The sequence below is a fragment of the Vipera ursinii genome (assembly GCF_947247035.1).
Source record: "Vipera ursinii genome assembly, chromosome: 5".
Lineage (NCBI taxonomy): Eukaryota > Metazoa > Chordata > Lepidosauria > Squamata > Viperidae > Vipera > Vipera ursinii.
In genome coordinates, this window is record NC_139518.1 from 95036330 (window position 1) to 95062901 (window position 26572).

At 45.9% G+C, this 26572-nt stretch overlaps 1 protein-coding gene and 1 long non-coding RNA gene across 4 annotated transcripts; one reads left to right on the forward strand and one right to left on the reverse strand.

Moving 5' to 3' along the window:
- Positions 1-430: 430 nt before the first annotated feature.
- NCOA4 (nuclear receptor coactivator 4) lies at positions 431-25386 on the forward strand. Of its 3 annotated transcripts, none has more exons than XM_083364208.1 (10): positions 431-498; positions 12635-12786; positions 15203-15343; positions 15768-15859; positions 16189-16297; positions 18103-18177; positions 19241-19387; positions 20538-21527; positions 22204-22293; positions 22386-22939. In XM_083364208.1, the coding sequence occupies exons 2-10, from the start codon at positions 12646-12648 to the stop codon at positions 22401-22403; spliced, it is 1803 nt and encodes a 600-aa protein (XP_083220334.1). In that variant the 5' UTR covers positions 431-498; positions 12635-12645; the 3' UTR covers positions 22404-22939. The 3 variants fall into 3 exon arrangements, with proteins under 3 accessions (XP_083220334.1, XP_083220333.1, XP_083220332.1); XM_083364207.1 differs by lacking the exons at positions 431-498; positions 22386-22939 and adding exons at positions 12353-12530; positions 24173-25386; XM_083364206.1 differs by lacking the exon at positions 431-498 and adding an exon at positions 12353-12530 and having other exon boundaries at positions 22386-22940.
- Positions 7371-9991, reverse strand: LOC310641324. The gene is made up of 3 exons (XR_014492714.1): positions 9899-9991; positions 9419-9868; positions 7371-7393 (listed from the first exon to the last, which is right to left on the reverse strand). It is a non-coding gene; the product is annotated as an uncharacterized lncRNA (long non-coding RNA).
- Positions 25387-26572: the final 1186 nt, after the last annotated feature.

A 26572-nucleotide genomic window follows, 5' to 3' on the forward strand; every position in this document is an offset into this window, starting at 1 on the left:
TACAACTTCGGAGGGCCAAAGTTGAAGCAGCTTTTGATAATGCAAATAAAACCAAATCTCACAATGCTAAATCTGGGTAAAGGGTGGGGAGTGGGGGGGGAAAAAGAAGACACATCTCCTGGTGGTCTCCCATCCCAGCCCTGTGCGCCTCCGTTTAGTTTCCAAAGATCAGCCAAGAGCCGCCCCTGGACAAGCCCCCCCAGCCCTCTTTCTGTGGACGTGGCCGCCCCCCCAATATCGGGAGGGGGGTCGCCCTGAAAAGCCCCCCCCCACCCGCAACTCCCGTTTCAGCTAAGCAGGAGAGGCGCCCCTCCCTCTCAACTCCTGGCTCGGCTTCACCGGGCGCCACTGCGCATGTCTCCTTGAAGCCTCGCGAGACTCCCGCGCGGCCTCCCTACGCCAGGAACTCTCGCGAGGCTCGCCGGGAGGACCAAGGAGGCCTTTTTCCTTTCCTGGAGCCTGAGAGGGTCGCAAGTCTGATCGCCGCTCGACGGACAGGTGAGTCGAGCCCGGCCGCCTCGCCGGCTCCGTTGCCCAGCTGGCTCCGGCTTTCCCTTCCGCTTAAGCCCGGGACTCGCCTCCCCGTTACGTTAAGTGCACGTGGGAAGGGCTGACGCGTGTCAACGTCCCAGCTTCGCAATTCGGGGCTCCCCTTTTCTGGAAAGGCCTGGGTGGGGGAAATGGGGGACCCCCTGCGCCCTCGCAGACCCCTCCTTCGGGAGGACCTTCAATGAAACCCCGGAAATCGGGTTTCCCCCCCCAAAAAAACCACAAAAGTGGGTTGAGGACTCGGGTCGCCACCCATCCGTTCCCACGTGCAAGTTGCAATTCCTTCTTCCCCGGGAGCTGGACGGGCAGTTCTGGGTGGGGAAAAGGGTCATTTTTATTGATGTATTCCTGAGATTTATTTATTTTTTTTGTCCCGCCTTTATTGCACTTTGATGCACTTGGCTCTTTCTGGGGTCATCCCAGGTCGGGGTCAAGAAAGCAGAAGGGAGAGGAGAAAAAAAATAAATAAAATAAAGTTGGCTTTTGTGGAGTGGGGTGGTGGTGGTGGAAATAATAATAATAATAATAATAATAATAATAATAATAATAATAATAATAAGAAGAAGAAGAAGAAGAAGAAGAAGAAGAAGAAGAAGAAGAAGAAGAAGTTGGAAGGGATCTTGGAGGTCAGAAGAAGAAGAAGAAGAAGAAGAAGAAGAAGAAGAAGAAGAAGAAGAAGAAGAAGAAGAAGAAGAAGAAGAAGAAGTTGGAAGGGATCTTGGAGGTCAGAAGAAGAAGAAGAAGAAGAAGAAGAAGAAGAAGAAGAAGAAGAAGAAGAAGAAGAAGAAGTTGGAAGGGATCTTGGAGGGAAGAAGAAGAAGAAGAAGAAGAAGAAGAAGAAGAAGAAGAAGAAGAAGAAGAAGAAGTTGGAAGGGACCTTGGAGGTCATCTAGTCCAACCCCCTGCTCAGGCAGAAAACCCTATACCATTTCAGACAAATGGCTGTCCAGTCTCTTCTTAAAAACTTCCAGTGTTGGAGCATTCACAGCTTCTGGAGGCAGGTGGTTCCACTGGTTAATTGTTCTAACTAAATCCGCCTAGTAGTGCCAGGTTCAGGTTCCAGAGCAAGGAGCAGCAACTCGGCCTTCTTTTTCCTGGCTTGCGAGATCTGAAACTAACCTGGGTTTATCTGCAACGTGGGAACCTGGCTTCCCTCCCGCACCTTTTGCACCCGGGCTTTCTTCCGTCAGGCCTCTCACCACATGCTGTGTGAAGGTCTGGAAATCTGACGACGCTGCCAAGTTCTGCTAGGCCAGTTATTTTACGGCACATAAAATTTTAACAAAACTGCAGGGGCAAAAAAAAAAAAATTGGGTCAGTGGGTAGAACAACTTTGCCTCCCGGAGTGGTAGGTGCTCCCATCGTGGGAGGTTTGGGAAGAAAAGATTGGAAAAAGGTCTTCTGCCTTGGGCCGGGGGTGGGTGGGTGGGTGGGTTGGACTAGAAGACCTCCAAGGTCCCTCCCAAGCCTACGGAATAGGAAGGACAGGCCTAAAGAGAGCTTGGAAGCTTTGCGTGGATTCAGACACATTTCAGGAAAGGAAACCATCGTTTTTTGTGAACAGATGTTCTTCTCTGCTTATGTGGTCTGGGGTCTCCTGCTTGAAACACGGAGTTGGACTAGAATAGGCTAGAATAGAGCTGAAAGGGACCTTGGAGGTCTTCTAGTCCATCCTATACCCTTTTCAGACAAGTGACTGTCCAGTGTCTCTTCTTAAAAACCTCCAGGGTTGGTGCGCTCACGATTTCTTAATTAACCGGTGGAACTACCTGCCTCCAGAAGCGGTGAATGCTCCAACACTGGACGTTTTTAAGAAGAGACTGGACAGCCATTTGTCTGAAATGGTATAGGGTTTCCTGCTGGGGGTTGGACTAGATGACCTCCAAGGTCCCTTCCAAGTTTATTATTACTATTATTATTATTATTTATTATTAACAATGCTGTTCTGTTATTTTCTGGGTGTAAGCCTGTTAGAACTAGAAGAGAAGGCGGCGTACATGTTTCTCTATTGAGTTTTATTTTGATAATAAGAAATAATAGACGTGACTGTGCAAAAACCTCAGCCTTCTCGTGGGCTGCAATGGGCAAACGGTGTCAACTCAACACATATAATTGTCCTGAGATGTTTACAGAGACTTGTTTTTGGAGAATTAATCTTCAGTTATACCGGTAACACTGGGGATGGGGGGGGGGCTGTAGTTAACAGCTTTTATTTATTTGCTCGATATTTTTCTCCCTTTGTCTGCAGGATTAAAAGGGGTCAAAAATAGAATGAGGCTGTTTTGACTTTAGCCTCTGAATAGAGAGGCTTAACAGTCATAAAGTCAGGCAGTTGATGCTCCTTGTAAGAACATAATTGTGTGTTTATGTGGTGGTCAAGGTGCCTTCTGGACCTTTTTATTTGTTTTGGAGGTGCTTTGAGACTTGCTGTTTCTGCTTTTTTTTTTTTAAGTTGAAGAGCCACAAAGAGGATTATGCTTCGGGCAAAAATAGCATGCTGTTGTTCTGACTCTCCTTGGCTCCTGTGAATGTTCCCTCCTCCTTAATTGCTTTCCCAGTAATTAAGATCAACCTCTCCACTTTTCATTAGTATGGAAATCCTGCTCCTTCTACTGTTTTGTTAAGTGGAACACTCAATTTGCTCCTATTTCCTTAGGGAATACAAGCATTCACGTTAAACCTCAAAAGAGCGGTAGGCATGCTAGGTGGGATCCTGGATTCCTGAAAACCTCTGGCATTTTTCCCTGTTGAGGTGAGAAGCAACTGGATTGGCAGCAAGATATGAAAAACAGCTGGAAAAAAAAACCCCAATCTCTCCTGCCCCATTTTTCCACCACCTTTTGCCTTTCAGGCAAAAAGTGATTGTGTGAGTACTTGTGCCACAGGCACGCTTGTAAAATATTACATTACTTCCAAGTTCAAGGCCCATTCCTAATTAGTCACAGTGCTAATCGGACTAACCAGTTTTATACCTCAGCACAATCTGCCTGGCAGGATCGTGGAGCTAAAAATGAAAAGTTGCACAGGACCCAGTGTTTGAATTTCCAATAATAAGATGAAAATTTAGGTTTGCTAAATGTCAGGCATTTAAATGGGGCGCTTTGATATGGTTGCCAGTTCCTTCTTTTAAAGCAGTTTTATGCTTCGATGAAAAAGGAAGTGTAAATGCTCCAGTTGTGTCAGTTCCTCAGACATACTAAAGACTGATAAATCAGAAAAATGCTGCCCAAATAAAAGCGACGGGTATTTTTTTTCTTTGGAAAACTTTATTTTAAAATGGTGGATTTTCAGCAGCAAAAATGCAACCTTGCAAAGCTGAAGTTCCTCTTCTGCAGGCTGTTATGAGCCACAAACACAGTTCTGGTGGAAACAAAACATGAAGTGTACAGAGGGCCTTTTTTTTAAAAAAAAATATTTTTGTTCCCTTATCTCTGACTTTTCAGGTTTCCGACATGAGATTTAAAAAAGAAGTTGGAAATTTGCCGGTGTTAGAATAATTTGAGGGGTTTTTTATTCTTCCTCAAATGAAGCCATGTTGCTACCTGTGTGAAAACTACAAGAGTTTTTTTTTTTACAGGGTCTTTAGCTGCACTTTTTATTAGTAAGTTTTAGGAAGGTCTAATCTGACCTCTCGCCGTCCTCATGCAGTGTGGTCAAATTCCAAATATAAAATTGATAGGCGTCAAGATGGAAAAACTGTTTAAGCTCTTTAAAAAAGGTAAAGGTAAAGGTTCCCCCGCACATGCGTGCTAGTCGTTTCCGACTCTAGGGGCCGGCGCTCATCTCCGTTTCAAAGCGAGGATGTCTCCGTGGTCATGTGGCCGGCATGACTAGACGCCAAAGGCGCACGGAACGCTGTTACCTTCCCACCGTAGTGGTCCCTATTTTTCTACTTGCATTTTTACGATATTGTAAATGACTCTTGGGAGACATCAATTCTACAGTGATGCAGAATTATGTGTTTTGTATGGGCGAACAGCAAATGTTGAGCGAATCACTGCAGTTGTTCAAATTAGTAACAGGGTTGTCAAGTGACTGGCTTCCCCAGGCTGCAGTGGTCGTAAGGGTGAAAAATGGCCACAAGTCACATTTTTTCCAATGCTTTTGCAACTTCAGACAGTCACTAAATGAACTGCTGTAAGTCGAGGACTACCCTGTTTGTCTTAGCAGTGTCCCAAAAGTGAACAGGCGTTCCATTTGCATAGGTATATGCAACCTATCAGAAAGAAGCAGAAGCAAGTGGGAGAAATTAGAGGTTTCTAGAGTTAATGCTACCACTCTTAATGGCAGAAAGTGAAGAAGAACTAAACAGCCTCTTGTTGCGGGTGAAGAAGGAGAGTGCAAAACTTGGGTTGAAACTCAACATTAAGAAAACCAAGATCGTGGCATCCGGCCCTCTCAATTCCTGGCAAATAGATGGGGAAGAAATGGAGGTAGTGACAGATTTTATTTTCCTGGGCTCCAAGATCACCGCAGATGGGGACTGTAGTCAAGAAATTAAAAGACGCTCGCTCCTGGGGAGGAAAGCCATGGCAAATCTAGACAGCACACTAAAAAGCAGAGACATCACCCTGTCAACAAAAGTGCGTATAGTCAAGGCCGGGGCTTTTCAACCTTTTCACCTATTGTACCACTTTTAGGATATGGCAACATCCAAGTACCATCAGTCGCCTAAGCAAGGTGTCAAAAACTGGGGATGTTGCAACATTCCAGCTGATCGGTGCTTCTTCTGGGCTCAGCAGAAGCGCCAGGATCAGCGCCAAGCTCCAGCAGGAGCCTGGCGCTGATCCTGGTGCTTCCACCAAGCTCTGACAGCCCTGAAGAAGCACTGATCCTGGCACTTCCGCTGAGCCCTGACAGCCCTGCAGCTCCAGCCATCTCTCGCTCAGGCTTGTGCGGTGCTGCCACCGGTTCAGCTCATTCCCCTCCCCCATTACCACTATTCTAGGATGGTCGCCTACCACCTGCCAGGTGCCAACGTACCACGGGTGACTACCCGTACCACTGGTTGAAAAGCCCTGGTCAAGGCTATGGTCTTCCCAGTTGCAATGTATGGCTGTGCAAGTTGGACCATAAGAAAGGCCGAGCACCAAAGAATTGAGGCCTTTGAACTACGGTGCTGGAGAAGACTCCTGCGAGTCCCTTGGATTGCAAGGCATTCGAACCGGTCAGTCCTAGAGGAGGTCAACCCTGATTGACCTTTAGTAGGCCAGATCCTGAAGTTGAAACTCAAAGACTTTGGCCACCTAATGAGAAGGAAGGACTCACTGGAGAAGAGCCTAATGCTGGGAAAGGTTGAGGGCAAGAGAAGAAGGGGACGAGAGAGAATAAGGTGGCTGGATGGAGTCACTGAAGCAGTAGGCCTGAGCTTAAATGGACTCCAGAAGATGGTAGAGGACAGGAAGGCCTGGAGGAACGTTGTCCATGGGGTTGCGATGGGTCGGACACGACTTTGCAGCTAACAACAACAACAACAGAGTTAATGCATGCAAAGTTTTTTTTTCTCCCCCCAGAAAGCAGTTGCGAAGGAGATTTTCCTGCTGAAAAATAGGAGCAATAAATATGCACTAGGACTCCTCACTTTGATGACTGCCTGGGAATGGATACTCCCACTTAATGAATGCGGTTTCCTTAAGAAAAGGAATGAAATGGCTGGATTTAAGAACAGGCCCGTTTTTAGCAAACCATGTGATTGTTTACCAAGTGAATATGGAAGAAGCCTGAATCCCTTTATGCCTTTTTGTTTTTGGATTAAGCAAAAGATATTGTGCAATGAAACACAGTGGGGTGAATTGCAGCATCTTTGTGGTTTTGAGATGGGGCCTGGCCTGCTGGCCTCTGCAAGCAAAACAAACCGTCGGAATTAGCCCTCCAAACATCTGGAGGAAGGAAGGCAAAACGCCAGGCCAGTATCTTCACAACAATGATGATGGACTTGGGAAGCTGGGAAGATAGCAGATAATAAGAATTCCGTAAGCGTTCAAGTTTGATCTGCAAATCCCAGTATCTTGTACGTTTTTTAAAAAAGTTACTTGCAATTGTGTTAAATCAGTGATTAAATTATTTATTAACTAACTTAATCTAATTAAACTTTAAAAAAAACAAATACTGGGATTTGCAGATCAATCTTGAGTTCTTACGAAAAAGCAAAATCTGTTTTTTTACACCAGCTGGATCCCTGGACCAAATACTTAAAGGACTCTGTAATTGGAAATTTTGAATTTATTGGACCTGATTACACCAATTTTACGAAAAAAAATATCTTGACTGAAATTGCCTATATCTTTAGACACCATCTTAAGAATCCTTAGATCCTAGGAACTTTAATTATTAAGTTTTGCCAGTCTTAGGCTGTGAATCTAATTGTAGATTGCTCAGTAACAATATTAGAACTGGCACCTATGACTGCGGATATTGTTGTGAACAAAGAACAATATATGCTGCCTGATTCCGAATGACTCTGGGTGGCTCACAATTAAATTACAATAAACCAATAAAAAATGAAAAGATGACAAGCGTAAATGAAGCACAGATTCCCTCGCCAAAGGCCCAAATGACAAAAGAAATTGGAGCATAAATGGCTTGCAAACTTATACTTAAAATATTTAAGGGAGTAGAATATTTTGACCAGTCCTGTACTTTGTAGGACGCAAGACTTTAACTTGGTTTAATTCTTTTTTTTTTTTAACAAATGACCCATCGTGAATCTGATTAACCGAAGGACTGTTCTGAAGAACAGAAGATGGCATCAGGAAGTTATTCTTCCTTCACCCATATGTGCTCAAAATCGCCTTCTTCAGCTTCCCAGTTCTTCATCTTGAAGGGAGAGAGGCATGTTTTCCTCCTGGTAAAGAAATTAGTGGATTAAAAACAGAAAATTGTCCCGTGCAATAGCCAAAGAACCCGGGTCTGGATCTCAACAGCTCAACAGACTTTAGGGCTGCCACAAAGAACGGGGTGTGTGTGTGTGTGTCAATCTGTTTTCCAAAGCACCAGAGGGAAGGACAAGAAACGATGGAAACTGATCAAGGAGAGAAGCAACCTGGAATCAAGGAGAAACTTCCTAACAGTGAGGACAATTCACCAGTGGATCCGCTTGCCTTCAGACGTTGTGGGTGCTCCATCACTGGAGGTTTTTGAGAAGAGATTGTCAACCTTGGCTCTTTTTATGACTCGTGGACTTCAACTCCCAGAATTCCTGAGCCAGCGTAGCTCAGTATGGAAACCTCTCCATTTCTCCTCAGCCTGGCTGGCTGAGGAATTCTGGGAGTTGAAGTCCACCAATCATAAAAGAGCCAAGATTGCCTACCCTTGGAATAGGGCAGGGGTAGGCAACCTTGGCTCTTTTATGACTCGTGGACTTCACCTCCCAGAATTCCTCAGCCAGCATAGCTCAGTATGGAAACCTCTCCATTTCTCCTCAGCCTGGCTGGCTGAGGAATTCTGGGAGTTGAAGTCCACCAATCATAAAAGAGCCAAGATTGCCTACCCTTGGTATAGGGCAGGGGTAGGCAACCTTGGCTCTTTTATGACTCGTGGACTTCAACTCCCAGAATTCCTCAGCCAGCCATGCTCTCTCAGGAATTCTGGGAGTTGAAGTCCACGAGTCATAAAAGAGCCAAGGTTGCCTACCCCTGGTATAGGGTCACCTGCTTGAACAGGGGGTTGGACTAGAAGACCTCCGAGGACCCTTCCAGGTCTATTCTGTTTGTTTGATTGAGGTCCCCACTCAGAAATGGAATTCATTGGGGTAAACCTGGATCAGACCTCCACATTTATTTTGCTGGGTTTCTAGAACCCCCCCCCCCAAAAAGTGAAAAAAAAAAGGACCGTGTATGTTTCTTGTCCAGAAGATGGGACGCAGTAGAACTATAATGAGAATAATAATTATAATTATTATTATTTTTGAATTGACACGTTTTAAGCCAGGTAGACCCCTTGCACCTCTTTCCTTAGAACACTTGAAACGATCTTGGGCCCAGTTGGATTCTGAATTTTGCAAGTTGAAATTCAACTCCTTTGTGGGCCACGTAGGTTGTGGAAATGCTGCTGTAGCTGGTATTACCTGTTTGGACACTGCTCCACGCACAGCGTGTCAGCGTGTCCCCGACGCTTGGCCTTGTAAAAGTCTGCTCCGGTTGGAAAAGCAGTTCTCATTTTATCACCCCGCCGGAGACCGTGCTAAAGCCGCTTGCGGAAAGGTGAGTTTGAACTCACTTTTATTCGATCAAGCATGATTGCACACCCAAGGGGAGTTGCCTCCGGCGCAGAAGGCAGCAGAGCAATGTCAATCACAACGCAGGTAGTCCTTGACTGATGGCCGCAATTGAGCCCCCAAAACTCCGTTGATGAGGGAGACATCGAACTGACTTTTTTTGCCCCATTTTGCGACCTTTATTTAGCTCAGGGGTAGGCAACCTTGGCTCTTTTTTATGACTCGTGGACTTCAACTCCCAGAATTCCTGAGCCAGCTCATGCTGGCTCAGGAATTCTGGGAGTTGAAGTCCGCGAGTCATAAAAAAGAGCCAAGGTTGCCTACCCCTGATTTAGCTGTTAAGTGATCGCTGCAGCTGAGAAGTTGTTAAACGAATTCCGGTTTCCCTATTAACTTGGCTGGCCGGGATCACGTGAGCAACTGTCACAGATACATGCCAGTTGCCGAGCTGTCCACATTTTGATCACATGACCACGGGGAATGCTGCCAAGGTGGTAACTCTGAAAAACGGTCGTAAATCCCTTTTGTCCCCAGTGCCGTCACTAAATGAAGTAAGTGGAAGACTACTTGTAATAATAATACTATAAAGAAGGGGACAGTAAGAAAGATAAGGCTAGATGACGACAACAACAACAACAACAACAATAATAATACCTAGGATGCTGGCAGCAACCCGTGTCAACCATCAGCGCCAGTCAATGTGAACGTTCAGTTCAGTTCGGGTCTCATGAATAAAAGACACGAATAGCAGAACGATTTCCAATTAAACCAGTGGAACAGTTTGTCTTCAGAAGCTGTGGGTGCTCCGACACTGGAAGTTCTTGAGAGAAGGATTCCCGCCCGAGCAGGGGGTTGGACTAGATGACCTCCAAGGTCTCCTTCCCGCAGGCGGTCTCAATCCCACGCAAAGATGCCAAACGACAGCTTTATTTTTATTTTTTATTTTTTTAAAACAAAAGACAAGACATTCCTAGTCCGTTTGCCGCGATTCAACTTTGCATCTTGTTTCCTTCCTGAAGTTAAAATTCTTCCTTTCTGGGGAATTTGCTGGGCAGGTTTCAATCTTTCCTCCTCCTCCTCCTCCTCCTCCTCCTCCTCCTCCTCCTCCTCCTCCTCCTCCTCCTCCTCCTCTACTCAACCGTGCAAAGGCGGACGTGCAAGGCTGTGTTCCAGCTGTGGCGGCTTAGCCACGTGTGGGGAGGCGAGGCCAAGCCGGGGCGGGCCTGAAATGCTTGCTGGCAAGCCAGCTTTAAAGCAGGCTGGGCTGCTGATAAAATTATCCTGTGCCGGCTTGTTGTCTCATCATCAGCTGGAACTTTTCCTTTCATCCAGAAACAGGAATTCAGGTAGGCAGGAAGCAGGGGGGAAAAAAAAGAAGAAGAAAAAAATCGAGGGAAGGGAAAAGCAACTCGGCACGGAGCCAAACCAGGGAGCAAGTGCTCCCAACTCCGAGCAGAAATTAGAAGTGGCTTCTTGGCTCGCTTGTCTGCTTTGGTGCCGGCTGAGATAAGGTGAACCAAAACCTCCCTTTACATTTTGCAGCTTTTCAAGGGGACACAGGTGGGTCTCTGTCTGTAGGTTGGTTTTTTTTTGGGGGGGGGGCTTTTTTTGCAAGCCGCCTGCGCTTGCGCGGCAGGATTTGACTTACAAAAAAAATGTGTAAGAAGGTATTTGCAGTTAATCTGGAGGAGGTGCGGGGGAAAGGTTAGCGGGAACTCTTGTGTGATCAGGAATTGAGAACATCGGAGTCAGACCGGTGCCTTAAATTTATTTTATTTATTTTATTTATTTTAATTCCGTTTATATCCCGCCCTTCTCCGAAGACTCAGGGCGGCTTCCAAGCTTAGCACTAGCCTTCGTTCTATGTATATGCCTGCTTATTAGGGCTTTCACACACACCCCAAGCGGCATTATTACAAAGTCAGCTGCACTGAATAGACCAGGGGTCTTCAAACTTGGCCCTTTGATGACTTGTGGACTTCAACTCCCAGAATTCCTCAGCCAGTGTGCGTGGCTGAGGCATTTGGGGAGTTGAGGTCCACAAGTCATAAAAGGGCCAAGTTTGAAGACCCCTGGAATAGACTATTGAAGGAGCAATGAGGAACTTTTTGAGGGCTGTGGACCTGGGTCGTTCTCTTGCAGACGTTTCGCCACCGCGCTAGGTAACGTCATCAGGGCTTTAGTATGGAGTGGGGTTTGCCTTCATTGATTTAATGCGGTTGCAAAGTTACCCAGCCCAGTTAAAAAAACCAAAAGGAGGTTAAACTCGTTCTCTTTAGAGAAGCCTTTCTTAAAATTTATTACACTGGGTTGTTGTTGTCGTTGTTGTTTTTTTAATCCAGCTTGCTGGGCGTAAGGGTTTATTTTGATAGCCTTCTAATTGCTTGTTTTGCGTGTGCCGTGCGCTTTGCTCTTTTACCCTCAGATTGGAGAGGTTTTTATTTGTGCGTTATTGGATTTTTTTTTTATCGATTTGGGCTTGGTCCTTTGATTACAGGTTAACCTTTGGTTAAAGAAATTGCGGTCTGGGTCATTTGACTTAGCCTTGAAGTTTAGCTTTGTCAAGAGTTGCAGAAAAATCTTTCCGTTTTAGATCAAGGCTTGGATATCTGGATCTATTCCCTAGTTCATTTCTGGGGGATTTTTTTCTTCTTGTTGTTCTCTCACGTACTGTGCTTTTTAGGAACTATATAATCCAGAGGCAGCAGTTTAAACTACTGAAAACTTTTCTGCATAATCAGAAAATGGATAGCACCTTTTTTCTAAATGCTTATCTTGGGTGTGGGACGCCTTAATTAGAAAGAGGGAAAACTGTCAAAACAGCTCTGTAAAATTATGCAAAATTGCACATAATTTTTACTATGTAAAATTGCACAGTTCTGTGAATTAGATGTTTCAGAACCGTGGGCTTCAATCCAGAAGCTACTGTAGGAAATTTTTAATTTAACACCTGTGGGAAAGCAGAGTCAGAACTTGAATAAACAAGTCCCAAAATAAATCCCCCCCAAAAATGCTTGCTCTGTAGGTTAAGATGCACGGGGAGAGTGCTGAGTTTGGCTTAGTAGTGCAAAGTTTGCAGGTAACTGAAGGATGCTTCCCCTTGATTGCCGCAAACCCTTAAAACGTGAAACCAGGTGTTGGGAGACTGTGTCAGTTTGAGAGTTGGGGGAGAAGTCACAAAGTTGTCACAACACCGCTCCACACCGTGCCGTGCTTTTGCACGCTAAAAGTGCGAGTCCGCGACTCGCTGTTCAGGGAGATGACACTGGTGGGATTAAGGAAAAGGAACTTTTTTTCATCCCAGCTCCCAAGAGCTTTCTTTGGAAATCCTGGACCATCACATTCAGCATTTACTTATTCTCACATCGCAGCCTTCTCCTCATTTGCTTTGTAGCGGTTCGTTCTGTTGTTCCGTTACTTCGCTGCTGTTACATCTACGCGTCTTTTCATTTCTCCGTTGTTAATTGTCCTAAGCCCTTTATTGGAGTAGCCCTGGGTCCGCGGGTGAGAGGCGGCCAATAGGTTTAACAAATCAATGAACGCGATGAATAAATTTCATTTCTTGGAATTAGCAAATGCTGGAAGTATTTTCCAGTTGACTTTTTAAAAAGAAAAGAAAAGATTGGGAGAAAATCACCAGCGAAGATGTTTGTGGATTATGAGGGTCCCAAATTGGCAAACCAGCTCTGAGAACTGAACCGGCAGAGACAAACACAAACACACCCACACACCAATGACGGTCTCATGTTGTACTTTGACAATAAAGGTTTATTATTATTATTATTATTATTATTATTATTATTATTATTATTATTATTATTATTATTTCCAGCACTGGCCTGAATTGTTTTCTTTTTCTCCCTGTTCTAGAATTGTCTAGGATGATTCCCTTCCAAGAGACAAAAGGGAGCATTGCCAACAGAGAATCCCTGGATATGTGTCTGCAGGCCAAAAAAGACCTGGAAGTTGCGATTGCGGAAATTGTCAAAGCCGAACAACAAGTCAAAGACAACTGGAAAGAGGTATTTGCAATGGGGGCCCTGCCTTGTGCTTTGTAATCAGGAGTTAAATCCTCGATCGAAAGGCCCTGGCTGCCGAACGTACGTCCTCCTGTAGCTTAGCAAAGATTTTCTTGTAAGCTTCAGCTTTTAAGGCAGTTTCTTAAAGCTAGCCTGGAAAAACAAGAGCGTTCATGGGGACCTGGGTTGCCTGTCTAACTTTGACCGTGCTTGGATGGACTGAATCATCATCAGCGTTGTAAAGATACTGTCAGAATCCATTTATATCACCTTCATAAATGTATGTTTAAAACATTATTTCCCCCCCCTTTGGATTCTGCCATCTCCCAAGGAAGGAGGAGCGGATGTGGATTCAGCCTGCCTTAGGTTATTTCACAGACCAAGGGAAACCTTTTGAACTGGGGGAACAAAATGGAGGGTTAGGGAAGAAGGCATCTGCCCTGTGTCTCCATTTGAATTGTAAAGGAAGAAGGCGATAACCGTAAAGATCCGAAGTTCCCTTTTTCCCACGAAAGGGATGACACAAAGTAAATGATGAGGGGCTGACCAAATGGAGTTGAGGGAAGGGGGGCTGAGCCGGGAACTCTTTATAAAGTTTCAATCTGTAAAACAATACCAGGTCCTGTCTTGTATTTCTACAACCAAACATGTCCTAGTAAAAATTCCTTTTGGACTAGAACTGACTCCAAGAGCTTTTGTTTTCCTAAGACGTGGATTGGGGTGGGTCCTGACAGGTACAGAATGGAGTCCATCTCAACGTTTGGAGACAGTATGGATGGACAGTCCTAGGTGTTGTTGTTTTTTTTTTCCTGGGGTCTGCTGATTAGGACTCCAGCCATCTAACTGGTCATCAAGATGGTGTATCTTTCCCTTTAGATACAATGCCATTTTTAAAATATACCTGGCACAAGGGATAAAATGTGATATATCTCCAGGGCAGCGTTTTCTCGATCTCGGCAACTTGTAAAACCGGGTGGACTTCAGCTCTCAGAATTGTGGAAGTCGAAGTCCGCCCATCTTAAAAAGTTTGCCGAGTTGAGAAACGCTGCTCTGGAGATTTAAGCAAGCTGGATCAGTTTTCTTTCAAAGGAGGAACGTAACGGATGTGGAATTGCCATTTCCCCTTAGCGCTCAAAGCTTCTGCACCCGCCCCTTGACAAATCCGTCAACAAAGGTTCGTGGGAAACTATGATTAACTCTGGAAAAAGGAATCTGGATTCCTTTAAAGTCCTACTTAGGTTCCCCCATCAGCGTAAAGCGGCACCCATCCCTTTCCAAGCCACTGACCCATCTTTCCAGTCTTGGATCTGGGTTGCCGGAAAGAATCTTGTCCCTTGGGATCTCATCCTTCCATCGGATGGGAACTGGACCCTGCAGGAATTGCAAAATGTGGGGATAGGAACAGGAGGGAGGAGAGACCTGGATAAGGAGAGAATTAAAGCGATGCCTTACGGAGATTCTCAGGTCATCCAATTCTTGTGCTTTTCCAAAAAGGCAAATAGACTTTCTTTCTTTCTTTTGTTGTTGTTAGCTGCGAAGTCGTGTCCGACCCATCGCGACCCTATGGACAACGTTCCTCCAGGCCTTCCTGTCCTCTACCATCTTCTGGAGTCCATTTAGGCTCACGCCTACTGCTTCAGTGACTCCATCCGGCCACCTCATTCTCTGTCGTCCCCTTCTTCTCTTGCCCTCCACCTTTCCCAGCATTATCTTTTTTTATAATAAGCTTTTTATTGTTCCCCCCCCTCTACATACATATGTTAGTTTTTCAAACAGCGTGCAGTCTGGGTTCATAAAATGCTAATACATAATCAAGTCCTACTCTTTGGTTCTCTCTTACTAGCCATTTGTAGAATAGATTCCAACTTTGGGAGTATTCTGTTTCTTCTTTATCTTTCAGCCTCATAGTTAATCTGTCCATCTCCGCGCATTCCAGTATCTTTTTTATTACTACTTCTTCTGAAGGTATTTGCTCATTCTTCCAGCATTGCGCATAGCTTATTCTTGCTGCGGTTATGATATGTAGAACCAAATATAAGTTTTGCTTATTAATCTTTTCTGGTACTATACCTAATTAAAAAAAAATCAGGATTAAATACTACATGTTCTCCTAATATTTTTTTCTAGCCAAGCGTGTATTTTTTCCCCAATAGCTCTTTACTTTGTCACATGTCCACCAGATACGGTAGTACGTACCTAAATTACGTTTACATTTCCAACATTTCCCCGATAACATTTTTAAACATGGGACTTTCTTGTTTCGTTTTGTTTTCTTCTTTGAAAACATTTCGCTTTTCATTCAAGAAGCTTCTTCGGGTCAGGTCAGTTCCTAGAAAATCCCCTTGCCTTCTGGGCAGGGGAGAAAAAGAAAAAAAAAACGTTTAGGAAGAGAATTACAGAGGTGGCTTCTCTCTTGCAGGTGAAAGCCCAGGTTCACAGCTGCATCAGTCGCCACCTGGAAAGCCTGCGAAGCCGGGAAGTCTGGTTGTTGGAACAGGTTGACCTCATTCAGCAGCTGAAGGAGGAGGCTTTACAGCAGCAAGCGCAACAGCTCTGTTGGGTAAGATCCCCTTCCTTGCATCCAGAATTTACAGCCACGTTGCCTTGGCCTTGCACTGTGTGTTTGGGGCACAAAGCCACAGCCTCGTATCTGAACCTCAGTGGCGCTGGCTTATCCTGTTCCTAGTGAGGTCACGTGTGTGTATATCCTGTTCCTAGTGAGGTCACGTGTGTGTGTGTGTGTGTGTATATATATATATATATATGTATGTATGTATATGTATGTATGTGTATGTATGTATGTGTGTGTGTGTGTGTGTGTGTGTGTGTGTGTGTATGTTATATATATATATATATATATATATATATATATATATATATATATATATATATATGTATGTATGTATATATATATATATGTATGTATATATATATGTATATATATATGTATATATCTATCGATCTATCTATTGTTTAATTTCCAGTTGTTGGGACAGTTCAGCTGCCTCATCCGCCAGCTGGAGCAGCCTCAAAGCGGTGGTGACCTTACAAATCAGATTTCGGCGTGCTTTGAGAGGTGAGTCCTCTTTTTAAGAGATTTTTTTTTTGAATGGCCACCCAGCTCTTTGCTTCTCTTGGCTGTAGTCCACGTTGTGGTGGTGGGCTGGGTGACATCCCCTTCAAAATTTTAAAAGCGTTAACTTTGGAGATCTTGCCGCCTCTGTGGGTGGAAACAGGGACTGGGCGTTCGAATATTTAACATCCCTGAACAAGACGTACGTATTTTGTGCGTAAAAAAATGAGATAGCTTTTTTGTTTGGTTCGGGGGGGGGGGGGAAAGACAACCCTCGACTCGTCACCTTTGTTTCTTTCCGAATTCTTAAACTTTTTGTCTTCTCCCCGCAGTCTTGGCAGTTTGACCCTTCAGCCTGAAGAAACCTCCATCCTGAATTTTGAGGCTGATGTGGCATTTCTTCGCCAGGCCATCACCTCCTTTGGCTCCATTAGAACAATGGTGAGTAAAAAAAGAGCTGTATTCTAAGGCGTGCAATTTGCAAACCTGTCCAGGGGGGCCTTGACTTAACAGCAGTTCGTTGAGTGACCGACCGAAGTTACGACGACACTGAAAAAGGGACTTAGCAGCCGTTTTTCGTGCTTCCGAGTGTTGCGGCATCTCCACGGCCAGGTGATCAAAATTCAGATGCTTGGCAGCTGATTCATGTTTATGACGGTTGCCGTGTCCTGGGGTCATGGGATCGCTGTCAGAATCCATTTATATCATATTCATAAATGGAATTTTTCAAACATTATTCCATGGATTCTGCCATCTCCCGAAGAGAAGAGAATGGATGTGTATTGAACCGGTATTAGGCATTTCAAAGGAAAGGAGAAGCCTTTTGAACTGGGGAAACAAAAGGGGGGGGGGGGCTAGCATCTGGCTTGTGTCAGGGAAGAGAGCAATAAACATAAAAGGTCCTAAGTTCCTTTTTCCCATGAGAGGGATGATACGAGATAAAGGATGGGGGACTGACCAAATGGGGTTAAGGGGGGTTAAACCGGGAACTCTTTATAAGGGTTTACTTCGTGGAATAATATTAAGTCCTGTCTCGTTTCCTACAACCAAGCATGTCATAGTAAAGATTCTTTTTGGAATAGATTTGACTCCAAGAATTTTGTCTTCCTAAGACATGGTTTGGGGTGGGTTCTGACAATCGCCTTTGGCGACCTGGCAAGCCAAGCCAGTGGGGAAGCCATGTTACTAACTGAACAACTGCAGTAATTCACTGAACAGGTGTGGCAAGAAAGGTAAAATGGGGCAAGGTTCACGTAACAACGGTCTCATTTAGCAACAGAAAATTTGGGCTCAGCAATCTGTCATAAGCAGAAGACTTGTTAGTTGCGAAGTCGTATCCGACCCATCGCGACCCTATGGACAACGTTCCTCCAGGCCTTCCTGTCCTCTATCATCTTCTGGAGTCCATTTAAGCTCACGCCTCCTGCTTCAGGGACTCCATCCAGCCACCTCATTCTTTGTCGTCCCCTTCTTCTCTTGCCCTCAACCTTTCCCAGCATTAGGCTCTTCTCCAATGAGTCTTTCCTTCTCATTAGGTGGCCAAAGTATTTGAGTTTTAGCTTCAGGATCTGGCCTTCTAAAGAGCAGTCAGGGTTGATCTCCTCTAGGACTGACCGGTTTGATCGCCTTGCAGTCCAAGGGACTCGCAGGAGTCTTCTCCAGCACCATAGTTCAAAGGCCTCAATTCTTTGGTGCTCGGCCTTTCTTATGGTCCAACTTCCACTGCCATACATTGCAACTGGGAAGACCATGGCCTTGACCATATGCACTTTTGTCGACAGGGTGATGTCTCTGCTTTTTAGTGTGCTGTCTAGATTTGCCATAGCTGCCTGTAATTAAAAACCCAGGATCCTGAAGAAACACTCTTATATGGAGACCAGGGTTTCTTCCCTCCGGTTCAGAATATTTATCTCGAAATAGTTAGCACAATCCTTCCCGACGTTTTCAAATTCTTCTGTCTGTCCCTACAACAGAAGATGGGAAGATGGCAGCATGCAAAGAACGAAATGTCGTCTTTGTCTTGTTCCGCATTGCAGGTGCGCACTCGTGACACGTCGTCTCGGTTAATTGTGATATTAAGTTGATATATTTCTTGGAACGGGTTGCCAGTTTGAGATTCCCAAAGAAGCAGGATAAGGGGATCCCAATTTGTTATTTTGAAACACGCGGTTAGCAGTTGACTTTTGGTTTGTTTGAAACAAAAAATGGCTTATTACCTCTGGTGTGTCTCTTTCTTTCTTTCATAGCAAACTTCCGATAAAGAGGATTACGCCCCTTGGATCTCCGTGCAGAACTGTCCTGTCATGGCTAGTTTGGAAAAGGTGAATTACAGATTTGTTTTGGAGAAAGTGACATTAAGAGGGCGGTAGCAGAGTTTTTAAACTTAAAGTCTTCTCTTGCTATTAGCTAGGAGTGCCAATTTGGTCTAGTGCAGGGGTAGGCAACCTTGGCTCTTTTATGACTCGTGGACTTGAACTCCCAGAATTCCTGAGCCAGTAGGCTCAGGAATTCTGGGAGTTGAAGTCCACGAGTCATAAAAGAGCCAAGGCTGCCTACCCCTGGTCTAGTGGATAAGGCTCCAGGCTAGAACATAGCACTTAGTAATAACCCTTAGGACTTATACCGCTTCACTGTGCTTACACTCTCCCTAAGTGGCTTAGAGTCAACGCTTGGGGTCCTCATTTTACTGCAAGCCTGAGTCAACCTCGAGCTGGTCCGAATCGAACTGCTGGCAGTCGACAGAGTTAGCCCGTAAATACTGCGTTCTAATCACTGCACTATCGTGGCTCTTGAGAGATCACAAGTTCAAGTCCTGCCTTAGCTATGAAAGTCAGCTGGTTGACTTGAGCCCAACTCATCTCCCATGGGGGGGAGCTTTGATTTGGGGAGAATAGGAGGGGGAAGCTGTTATATAAGTTACTTGTGAACAAAAAAAAAGGTGGGCTATAAATCCATAATTTTTTTTTAAAAAAAATATGCAGAATGTCCCAGGAAGAGAGATTAATTAATCTACACAAGAGAATATACATTTGATCGGTGGGGAAAATAATTTAAGCCCTCAAAATGCCTAGTAGGTGCCCAAGTAGGCTGGTGGTTGTTCAGGATTCAAGTGTAAAGGAAGAATTATTCTAAAATTATTCTACTGCTAAGCTTGTAAGCCGCCCTGAGTCTTCGGAGAAGGGCGGGATATAAATGGAATTAAAATAAATAAATAAAAATAAAATCCAGACATTTTCGGTGGCGCGAACACCAGGACATTCTCCTCCTCAATGGGACTACCGGATATTTTGATCTATCCTTGGGGAGGGGAGAGTGAGTGTGTATATTCCCCTGGTGGATTTTATCTGGGATTAAACTCTCCCTAAATTTGTGCTTGATTATTAGCCAAAACCTTTCCGTGGAATGCTGGCTTGCCCTCTCTCTGACTGGCTTCTTGGAACCAAATCCGATGGCGTGTGCGGTACCCCTTATGTTCCTAGCTACAAGCAGGAGGACTGGCTCTTGAAAAGCCATGCTGGGGAGGCCAATCAGGTATTGTTATCTACTGTCTACATTTATAGAGAAAGAGGGATCTCTAATACTATTGGAAAAGGTCAACCAAGCAGGTTGAGAAGACAATTACGTAGCCGAATGATTTTATTTCCCAAGAAATGCTGATGGCTCTAAATATTGGGGGTTTGCCTCCTGTTGTTAGGATTGTAGGCTGTCAGGATGAGATGGCCGGCCGGTCAATCAATCAATCAATCAATCAATCAATCCATCAGTCTTCCAAAAGTAGTGAAACACGGTGGATCCAAAAAGGCTGTCCTCGGAACATTGAGAGTGAGAAGGGAATTATTATTTTAATTATATTTAAGGGGTGACAGGTGACATGATAGCAGTGTTCCAGTATCTCAGGGGCTGCCCCAAAGAAGAGGGAGTCAAGCTCTTCTCCAAAGCACCTGAAAGCAGGACAAGAAGCAATGGATGGAAACTGGTCAAGGAGAGAAGCAACCTAGAACTAAGGAGAAACTTCCTGACAGTTAGACCAATTAACCAGTGGAACAACCTGCCTCCAGAGGTGGTGAATACTCCAACACTGGAAGTTTTTAAAGAAGAGACTGGACAGCCATTTGCCTGAAATGGGATAGGGTTTCCTGCCTTAGCAGGGGGTTGGACTAGATGACCTCCAAGGTCCCTTCCAACTTATTATTATTATTAAGATTGAACAGCCATTTGTCTGAAATGATATAGGGTCTCTGCCTGAGCAGGGGGTTGGACTAGATGACCTCCAAGGTCCCTTCCAACTACTTCTTCTTCTTCTTCTTCTTCTTCTTCTTCTTCTTCTTCTTCTTCTTCTTCTTCTTCTTCTTCTTATTATTATTATTATTATTATTATTATTATTATTATTATTATTATTATCTCAAGAAATAGCAATGGCACTTAAGACTTATACCCCGCTTTGTGGTGCTTTTACGCCCCTCTCTAAGCGGTTCATAATGTGGAAGCCTTATTTGCCTCTTGCCCCCCAACAATCCGGCTCCTCGTTTTAGTGACCTCGGGGGGGGGGGAAAGGCTGGGTCAACCTTGAGCCGGTCAGGGTCAAACTCTCGGCTGTAGGGTAGAGTTAGCCTGCAATACCGCCTGTTTCCTCTAAATGGGTCTAACTGCTTGTGGGGGGGGGGCTCCTCTTCTGCGTAGGATGCAAAGTCTCCCGAAGTGTGTTATTTGGAGAAAGCCTGGGGGAACTTGAGAAGCCTGGAGAACTGGCTTTTGCAGAGCCAACTGCGCAATCTTCCTGACAAGGTGGACCTCCGCCGACGGGAGAGTTCCACTTCCACCATCGCCTCCACCTTGTCCATCGAGAAGATTGACGACTTGGAGTGCTTCGAGCCGGACGAGGCCGATCTTTCCGAATGGCTCCTGGTGCCTTCCGAGAACGAGAACGCCTCCAGCGACGAGAAAGGGCGATGGGTTTTTAAGCCTTTCCGGGAGGAGTACAACCCGAACGACTGGCTGCCTAAAATCAACAGCGATTCTTGCAATCACTGTTGCGGCGGTCAGGCCACCGGCGTGGAGATAGAAAACCTGGGCAATCTCAAATGCCTGAGCGAGCACTTGGAGGCGGGGAGGAAGCCGGCCAACGCCGAGAACAACTGGCTGCTGCCGCCGGCGTTCAGCGTCGAAGATCTATGCCGGGCCAACGAGCCGTGCGCCAGCTTTTCCGAGTGCGTCTGCGACCAGAACTGTGAAAAGGAAGCCCTGTGCAAGTGGCTCCTTAGGAAAGAAGGCAGGGATAAGAACGGCGTGCCGATAGGGGTGGTCTCTGAACCCGAGGAACGTCAGCCTGTGGGCAACATCTGGCTCCATCCTTCTCGACCAGCCGAGGGAGATTTGGCTAGCTCGGCCATAAAGCAGGACGCTGCCCGGGAAGTGGCGGAACCTCTGAAAGAAATGCTGGGAACCTCATTGTCTTCTTGGCTGGCCAAGCAAGAAGCCCAAGCTTCCCACAGCGAAGAAAAGGCGGTCAGAGAGGAAGCTGAAGTAAGCCATAAGGATGCCCTCCTCCAGCTGCTCGCACCCTTCCACCTCCCGTTCAACATTAACAGCTGGATCTTGTCGTCAAAGGCAGCAGAAATCTCCAGCCAGCCTCTCGTAGAAGATAAATGGCTGCTACGGAAGAAGGCCCACGTAAGTAGAATTCTCACCCGGTCACTTCAACCCGCTGGGGGTTTAAATATAACCTAAGGCTCTCCAAAGGGATGCGGTGGCTCAGTGGGTTAGGACGCTGAGCTTGTTGATCAGAAGGTCGGCAGTTTGGCGGGTCGAATCCCGAGTGCCGCATAGCAGAGTGAGTGCCTGTTACGTGTCCCAGCTTCTGCCAACCTAGCAGTTCGAAAGCACGTAAAAATGCAAGTAGAAAAATAGGGACCACTCCGGTGGGAAGGTAACAGCGTTCCGTGCGCCTTTGGCGTCTAGTCATGCCGGCCACATGACCACGGAGACGTCCTCGGACAAGCGCTGGCTCTTCGGCTTTGAAACGGAGATGAGCACCGGCCCCTAGAGTCGTAAAAGACTAGCACGCACGTGCGGGGGAACCTTTACCTTTTACCTTTAAGGCTCTCCAAACTTGGCAACTTTAAAGACACGCTAGCTAGCGTGAGGCATTCTGGGAGTTGAAGTCCACAAGTCTTCCAAGGTGCCAAGTCTGAAGACCCCTGATGTAACTTGCAAGAAGAGCTCCATCGGAGAGGCAGCTCACACGCTAACATCGGTCTCCTGCCGCCCACCGTTTCTCTGGAAATGCAAGACTTGAGATTTTTGGTACGTTTTCTAATCTCGCGGACATCACTTCCGTTTCTTGCAGGACGGCGGCCTCCCTGCCGTTTGTGACCTCTTTGCCTGTATGAACCTGAGCGGAGACAGAGAAAAATGGCTGCATCAGAAGCCTTTACAGGTAAAAGCCTCTCCGTAAAACGGAAGTCCACTCAGTTGCGCGGTTGCTTTTGGACTTGACCAACTCCTTAGACTTTTAACATCTAATTTTAGACTTCCAGCCTGAGATGAACCGGACCTAGCCCAATTAGCTGTTTTGAGAACATCCAAGATCGGTTAGATGCCCACTAAATTATTGTAGGCTGGAACTAAGTTTTCTGCTTAATTAGCCTGTTAACAATCCCAATTCTTTTCTCTTTTATGTCTCCGCCGGGAAGAGGCAGAGATGTTGAAAACGCTCCTGACTCTTTTCTAACATCTTGGCCAAAACGCGAGTCTCTTAGCTTTCTGATAAGACGGCTAACTCAACAAGCTTGCTTCTTTTGGGCCTTGGAAAGAATGTGTGAATCTCATCAAAGGCTTTTGACCAAATTGGGCTCGATACGCCTCGGACTACAGCTGTAGTCCCAGCCATGCGGTACAGACGTTTTAGGAAGCACAAAACACTAACTGGAAACCAGCAGCGGCATCCCACCAGGAGTTCTCTCTAGGCCCAAGGGTAGGCAACCTCGGCTCTTTTATGACTCGTGGACTTCAACTCCCAGAATTCCTGAGCCAGCCACGCTGAGGGGAAAGGGAGAGGTTTCCATGCTGAGCCATGCCGGCTCAGGAATTCTGGGAGTTGAAGTCCATGAGTCATAGAGATGCCAAGGATGGCCTAGGCTAGAGGTAGGCAACCTTGGCTCTTTTATGACTCGTGGACTTCAACTCCCAGAATTCCTGAGCCAGCCATGCTGAGGGGAAAGGGAGAGGTTTCCAAGCTGAGCCATGCCGGCTCAGGAATTCTGGGAGTTGAAGTCCACGAGTCATAGAGATGCCAAGGATGGCCTAGGCCAGAGGTAGGCAACGTTGGCTCTTTTTAGGACTCGTGGACTTCAACTCCCAGAATTCCTGAGCCAGCCATGCTGAGGGGAAAGGGAGAGGTTTCCAAGCTGAGCCATGCCGGCTCAGGAATTCTGGGAGTTGAAGTCCACGAGTCATAGAGATGCCAAGGATGGCCTAGGCCAGAGGTAGGCAACGTTGGCTCTTTTTAGGACTCGTGGACTTCAACTCCCAGAATTCCTGAGCCAGCCATGCTGAGGGGAAAGGGAGAGGTTTCCAAGCTGAGCCATGCCGGCTCAGGAATTCTGGGAGTTGAAGTCCACGAGTCATAGAGATGCCAAGGATGGCCTAGGCCAGAGGTAGGCAACGTTGGCTCTTTTTAGGACTCGTGGACTTCAACTCCCAGAATTCCTGAGCCAGCCATGCTGAGGGGAAAGGGAGAGGTTTCCAAGCTGAGCCATGCCAGCTCAAGAATTCTGGGAGTTAAGGTCCCTGAGTCATGAAGGGGCCAAATTTCCCTCATTATGCCTCAGGAATTCTGGGAGTTGAACTCCTCGAGTCATGAAGGGGCCATAGTTCCCCCATGCTGGCTGAGGAATTCTGGGAGTTGAAGTCCACGAGTCATGAAGGGGCCAAAGTTCCTGCACGCTGGCTGAGGAATTCTGGGAGTTGAAGTCCACGAGTCATAAAAGAGCCAAGGTTGCCTACCGGCTGCTCTAGACGGTTCATTCAGGGGAGGCACACAAGGATCAGTTTTCAACGTTTGGTTAACAGAGATGGGGTGCTTCCCCACAAAAAGGGGACCGATTCTCACCAGATAGGATACCAAGACGCTTAATCTTTTCCTGGCTAAGTGTTCAGATTGCACGAAAAGCACGGCGAAGGCCGAATGGATCAGATCTTTTCCCGAACATCTGCAGCCCTTGGCACTTTTGAAATATTCTTAGCGGGTTGACCCCCCGATTAAGCACTGTCTTTCGTTTTCATTATCCCCGATTCTGGGTTTTTGTGTTTCCTAGATGTGAAAAAAGAAGAAACAAAGCCTGCAGTGTGATCCAAACGATCGCTTTGATTTCCCGCTGATCATCGCACACCTGGAATGAGTGCAGTCTGTCGCTGGCTTCTCCTGTGGTGTTGGTTTATTTTTATTTTTTTTTGACCACCTGTCTTTTCCAGATTTCGAATGTCACTTTAATGTCACTGTACGTAGCTGGGGTTCGGCTGCAGAAAATGGAGCCGCGAGTCCTCGAAACAGAAGTGTGACGCCAAGAGCCTGTCGGGAACACGGTCTCACGAAAGCCGTTCAAATATCAAAGCCAGTATTTTGAACTAAATTCTGATAGGAAGACTCTTAGCCGGGGTGGGAGATGGAGAGAGGCAGTTTTTTTTTTTTTTTTAAAAATCCAGAACACACCATTGGCCCTTCTTTCCAGCTCCTAAATTTTAAATCTAATTTACAGAGCATCCTCAAGAGCTGCAGCTCTTGGGAAGCCATTAAGACACTTCTGAATTGCGTGTTCTGCGTAACGTACCTGCACTCTTCTCACCTGAAAGATGAAGTCAGTCAGTGTCACACAGGTTGGCATGGGCACCTGGCAACTTTGCCGATATCCTGGTTTAAGGTAACTAGGAAGGGAAGGGGGAAAAATTGAGCACCGAGTGGACGAAATGTGTGTGTGTGTGTGTGTGTGTGCAGCTTTAAAGCCCAGTACTAAGTGCAAGTTGTGTCCTTTGTACCGCCGAACAAAAATTTGAATTTTTATTTTCACTCGCGCTATGAATTACAAGTGGGAAGTAGCCTTAGAAACTTTTAATGTTGAACTTTTAACACCACTTTTTGCTCGTTTCCACAGTTTGTGGGGGCAACTTTGAGAAGCTGTGATGCTAACATTTTTAAAATTTAAAAAAATAAATAATGACAATTTTGTTTTCGAAGTGCTCTTGGCTTAGGACAGGCACACTTTTTAACTGCTAGACCTTTTACGGGCACAGGCCTTCCGGCGTTCAGAGGCTGCCTGCCGTAGGAATTACCACTGCGTTCTGTTAAAATTCACTCGTTTGATTTATTTGCCTTTCAGTGCATAACAACGTATCCGCTCAGGTGTTCCTGAGAGGGTATGTAATACCCAACTGATGTGTAATGCAATCAATAAAGCCCCCGCTTTCTTTTACGTTAATCCAATGTTTGTGATGCTGATGAAGTGTGCCATTAAACCATTGTGAATAAAAAGTATTATTTGTGTGAAGTTGTTCCTTTTCGTAGCTCTGTTTTAACGGGACTGATTAATGCAAGGCCGAATCTGGGTCCTTCACCGGGACCGGATTTTTACTTTTCCAAGCTTTTGGAAACATGTCAGGGTAACTTCTCTCTACTGGAATATGTGCTTTGGGCTATTCGGCGAGTTGTGTTTTATGTGCTGCTTTCCTGTTGGCTCACATATGACCCACAACACGGGTTCAGAAGCTTGGAGGAGTAAATAATGTCTGGCCCTGGTGACAGAGCCAGATTCCACTCTGCATCGTTATCCTGGGAAACATGTATGTTTGCCTCCATTCATGGCTTGATTAATGTTTGAAATATAAAGGTAAAAGGTAAAGGTTCCCCCGCACATGCGTGCTAGTCGTTTCCAACTCTAGGGGCCGGTGCTCATCTTCGTTTCAAAGCTGAAGAGCCAGCGCTTGTCTGAGGACGTTTCTGTGGTCATGTGGCCGGCATGACTAGACGCCAAAGGCGCACAGAACGCTGTTACCTTCCCACCGGAGTGGTCCCTATTTTTCTACTTGCATTTTTACGTGCTTTCGAACTGCTAGGACGCGTAACAGGCGCTCACTCTGTTACGCGGCACTCGGGGTTCGACCCGCCAAACTGCCGACCTGATCGACAAGCTCAGCGTCGTAACCCATTAAGCCACCGCGTCCGTTTGAAATATAGGAAACACCTAAGATCCCCCTCCCACTGTCTCATGTCAGAATGTGAATCGGATCCTCTAATCTTTACCAAACTGCAAAGGTGACCTGTGGTTAAGATAGGCATTCCAAGGTTTGTGGTGTCAGACCTGACCTTGTTATGCAATTTATCTGCTGTTCGCAGATAACCCCCAAAATTATATTCAATGTTTGGTTCGGCTCTTCTGAAGTTGCTTTTTTCCCCCCTTACAAAGCTGGAATATGCTTGGGACCAGCGAGCCGGCCTTGACTCCTGGCCACTACTATGGTCCTATCTGGGAATGGTTTTATCATCGTTGCTGCATTCCGTTAAGTTTTCTCAAATCTTCCAGGGTGATCTGCAACCACGATACTAACTGCTTAACATCACCAATGTATAACCAGCCATTTGTGGCCATGACAATTTCATGGCGATGGACGTCACCTTACAAAACGAGAGCGACTACAGCGTGCGTGATAGGGCTCCTGCTGCC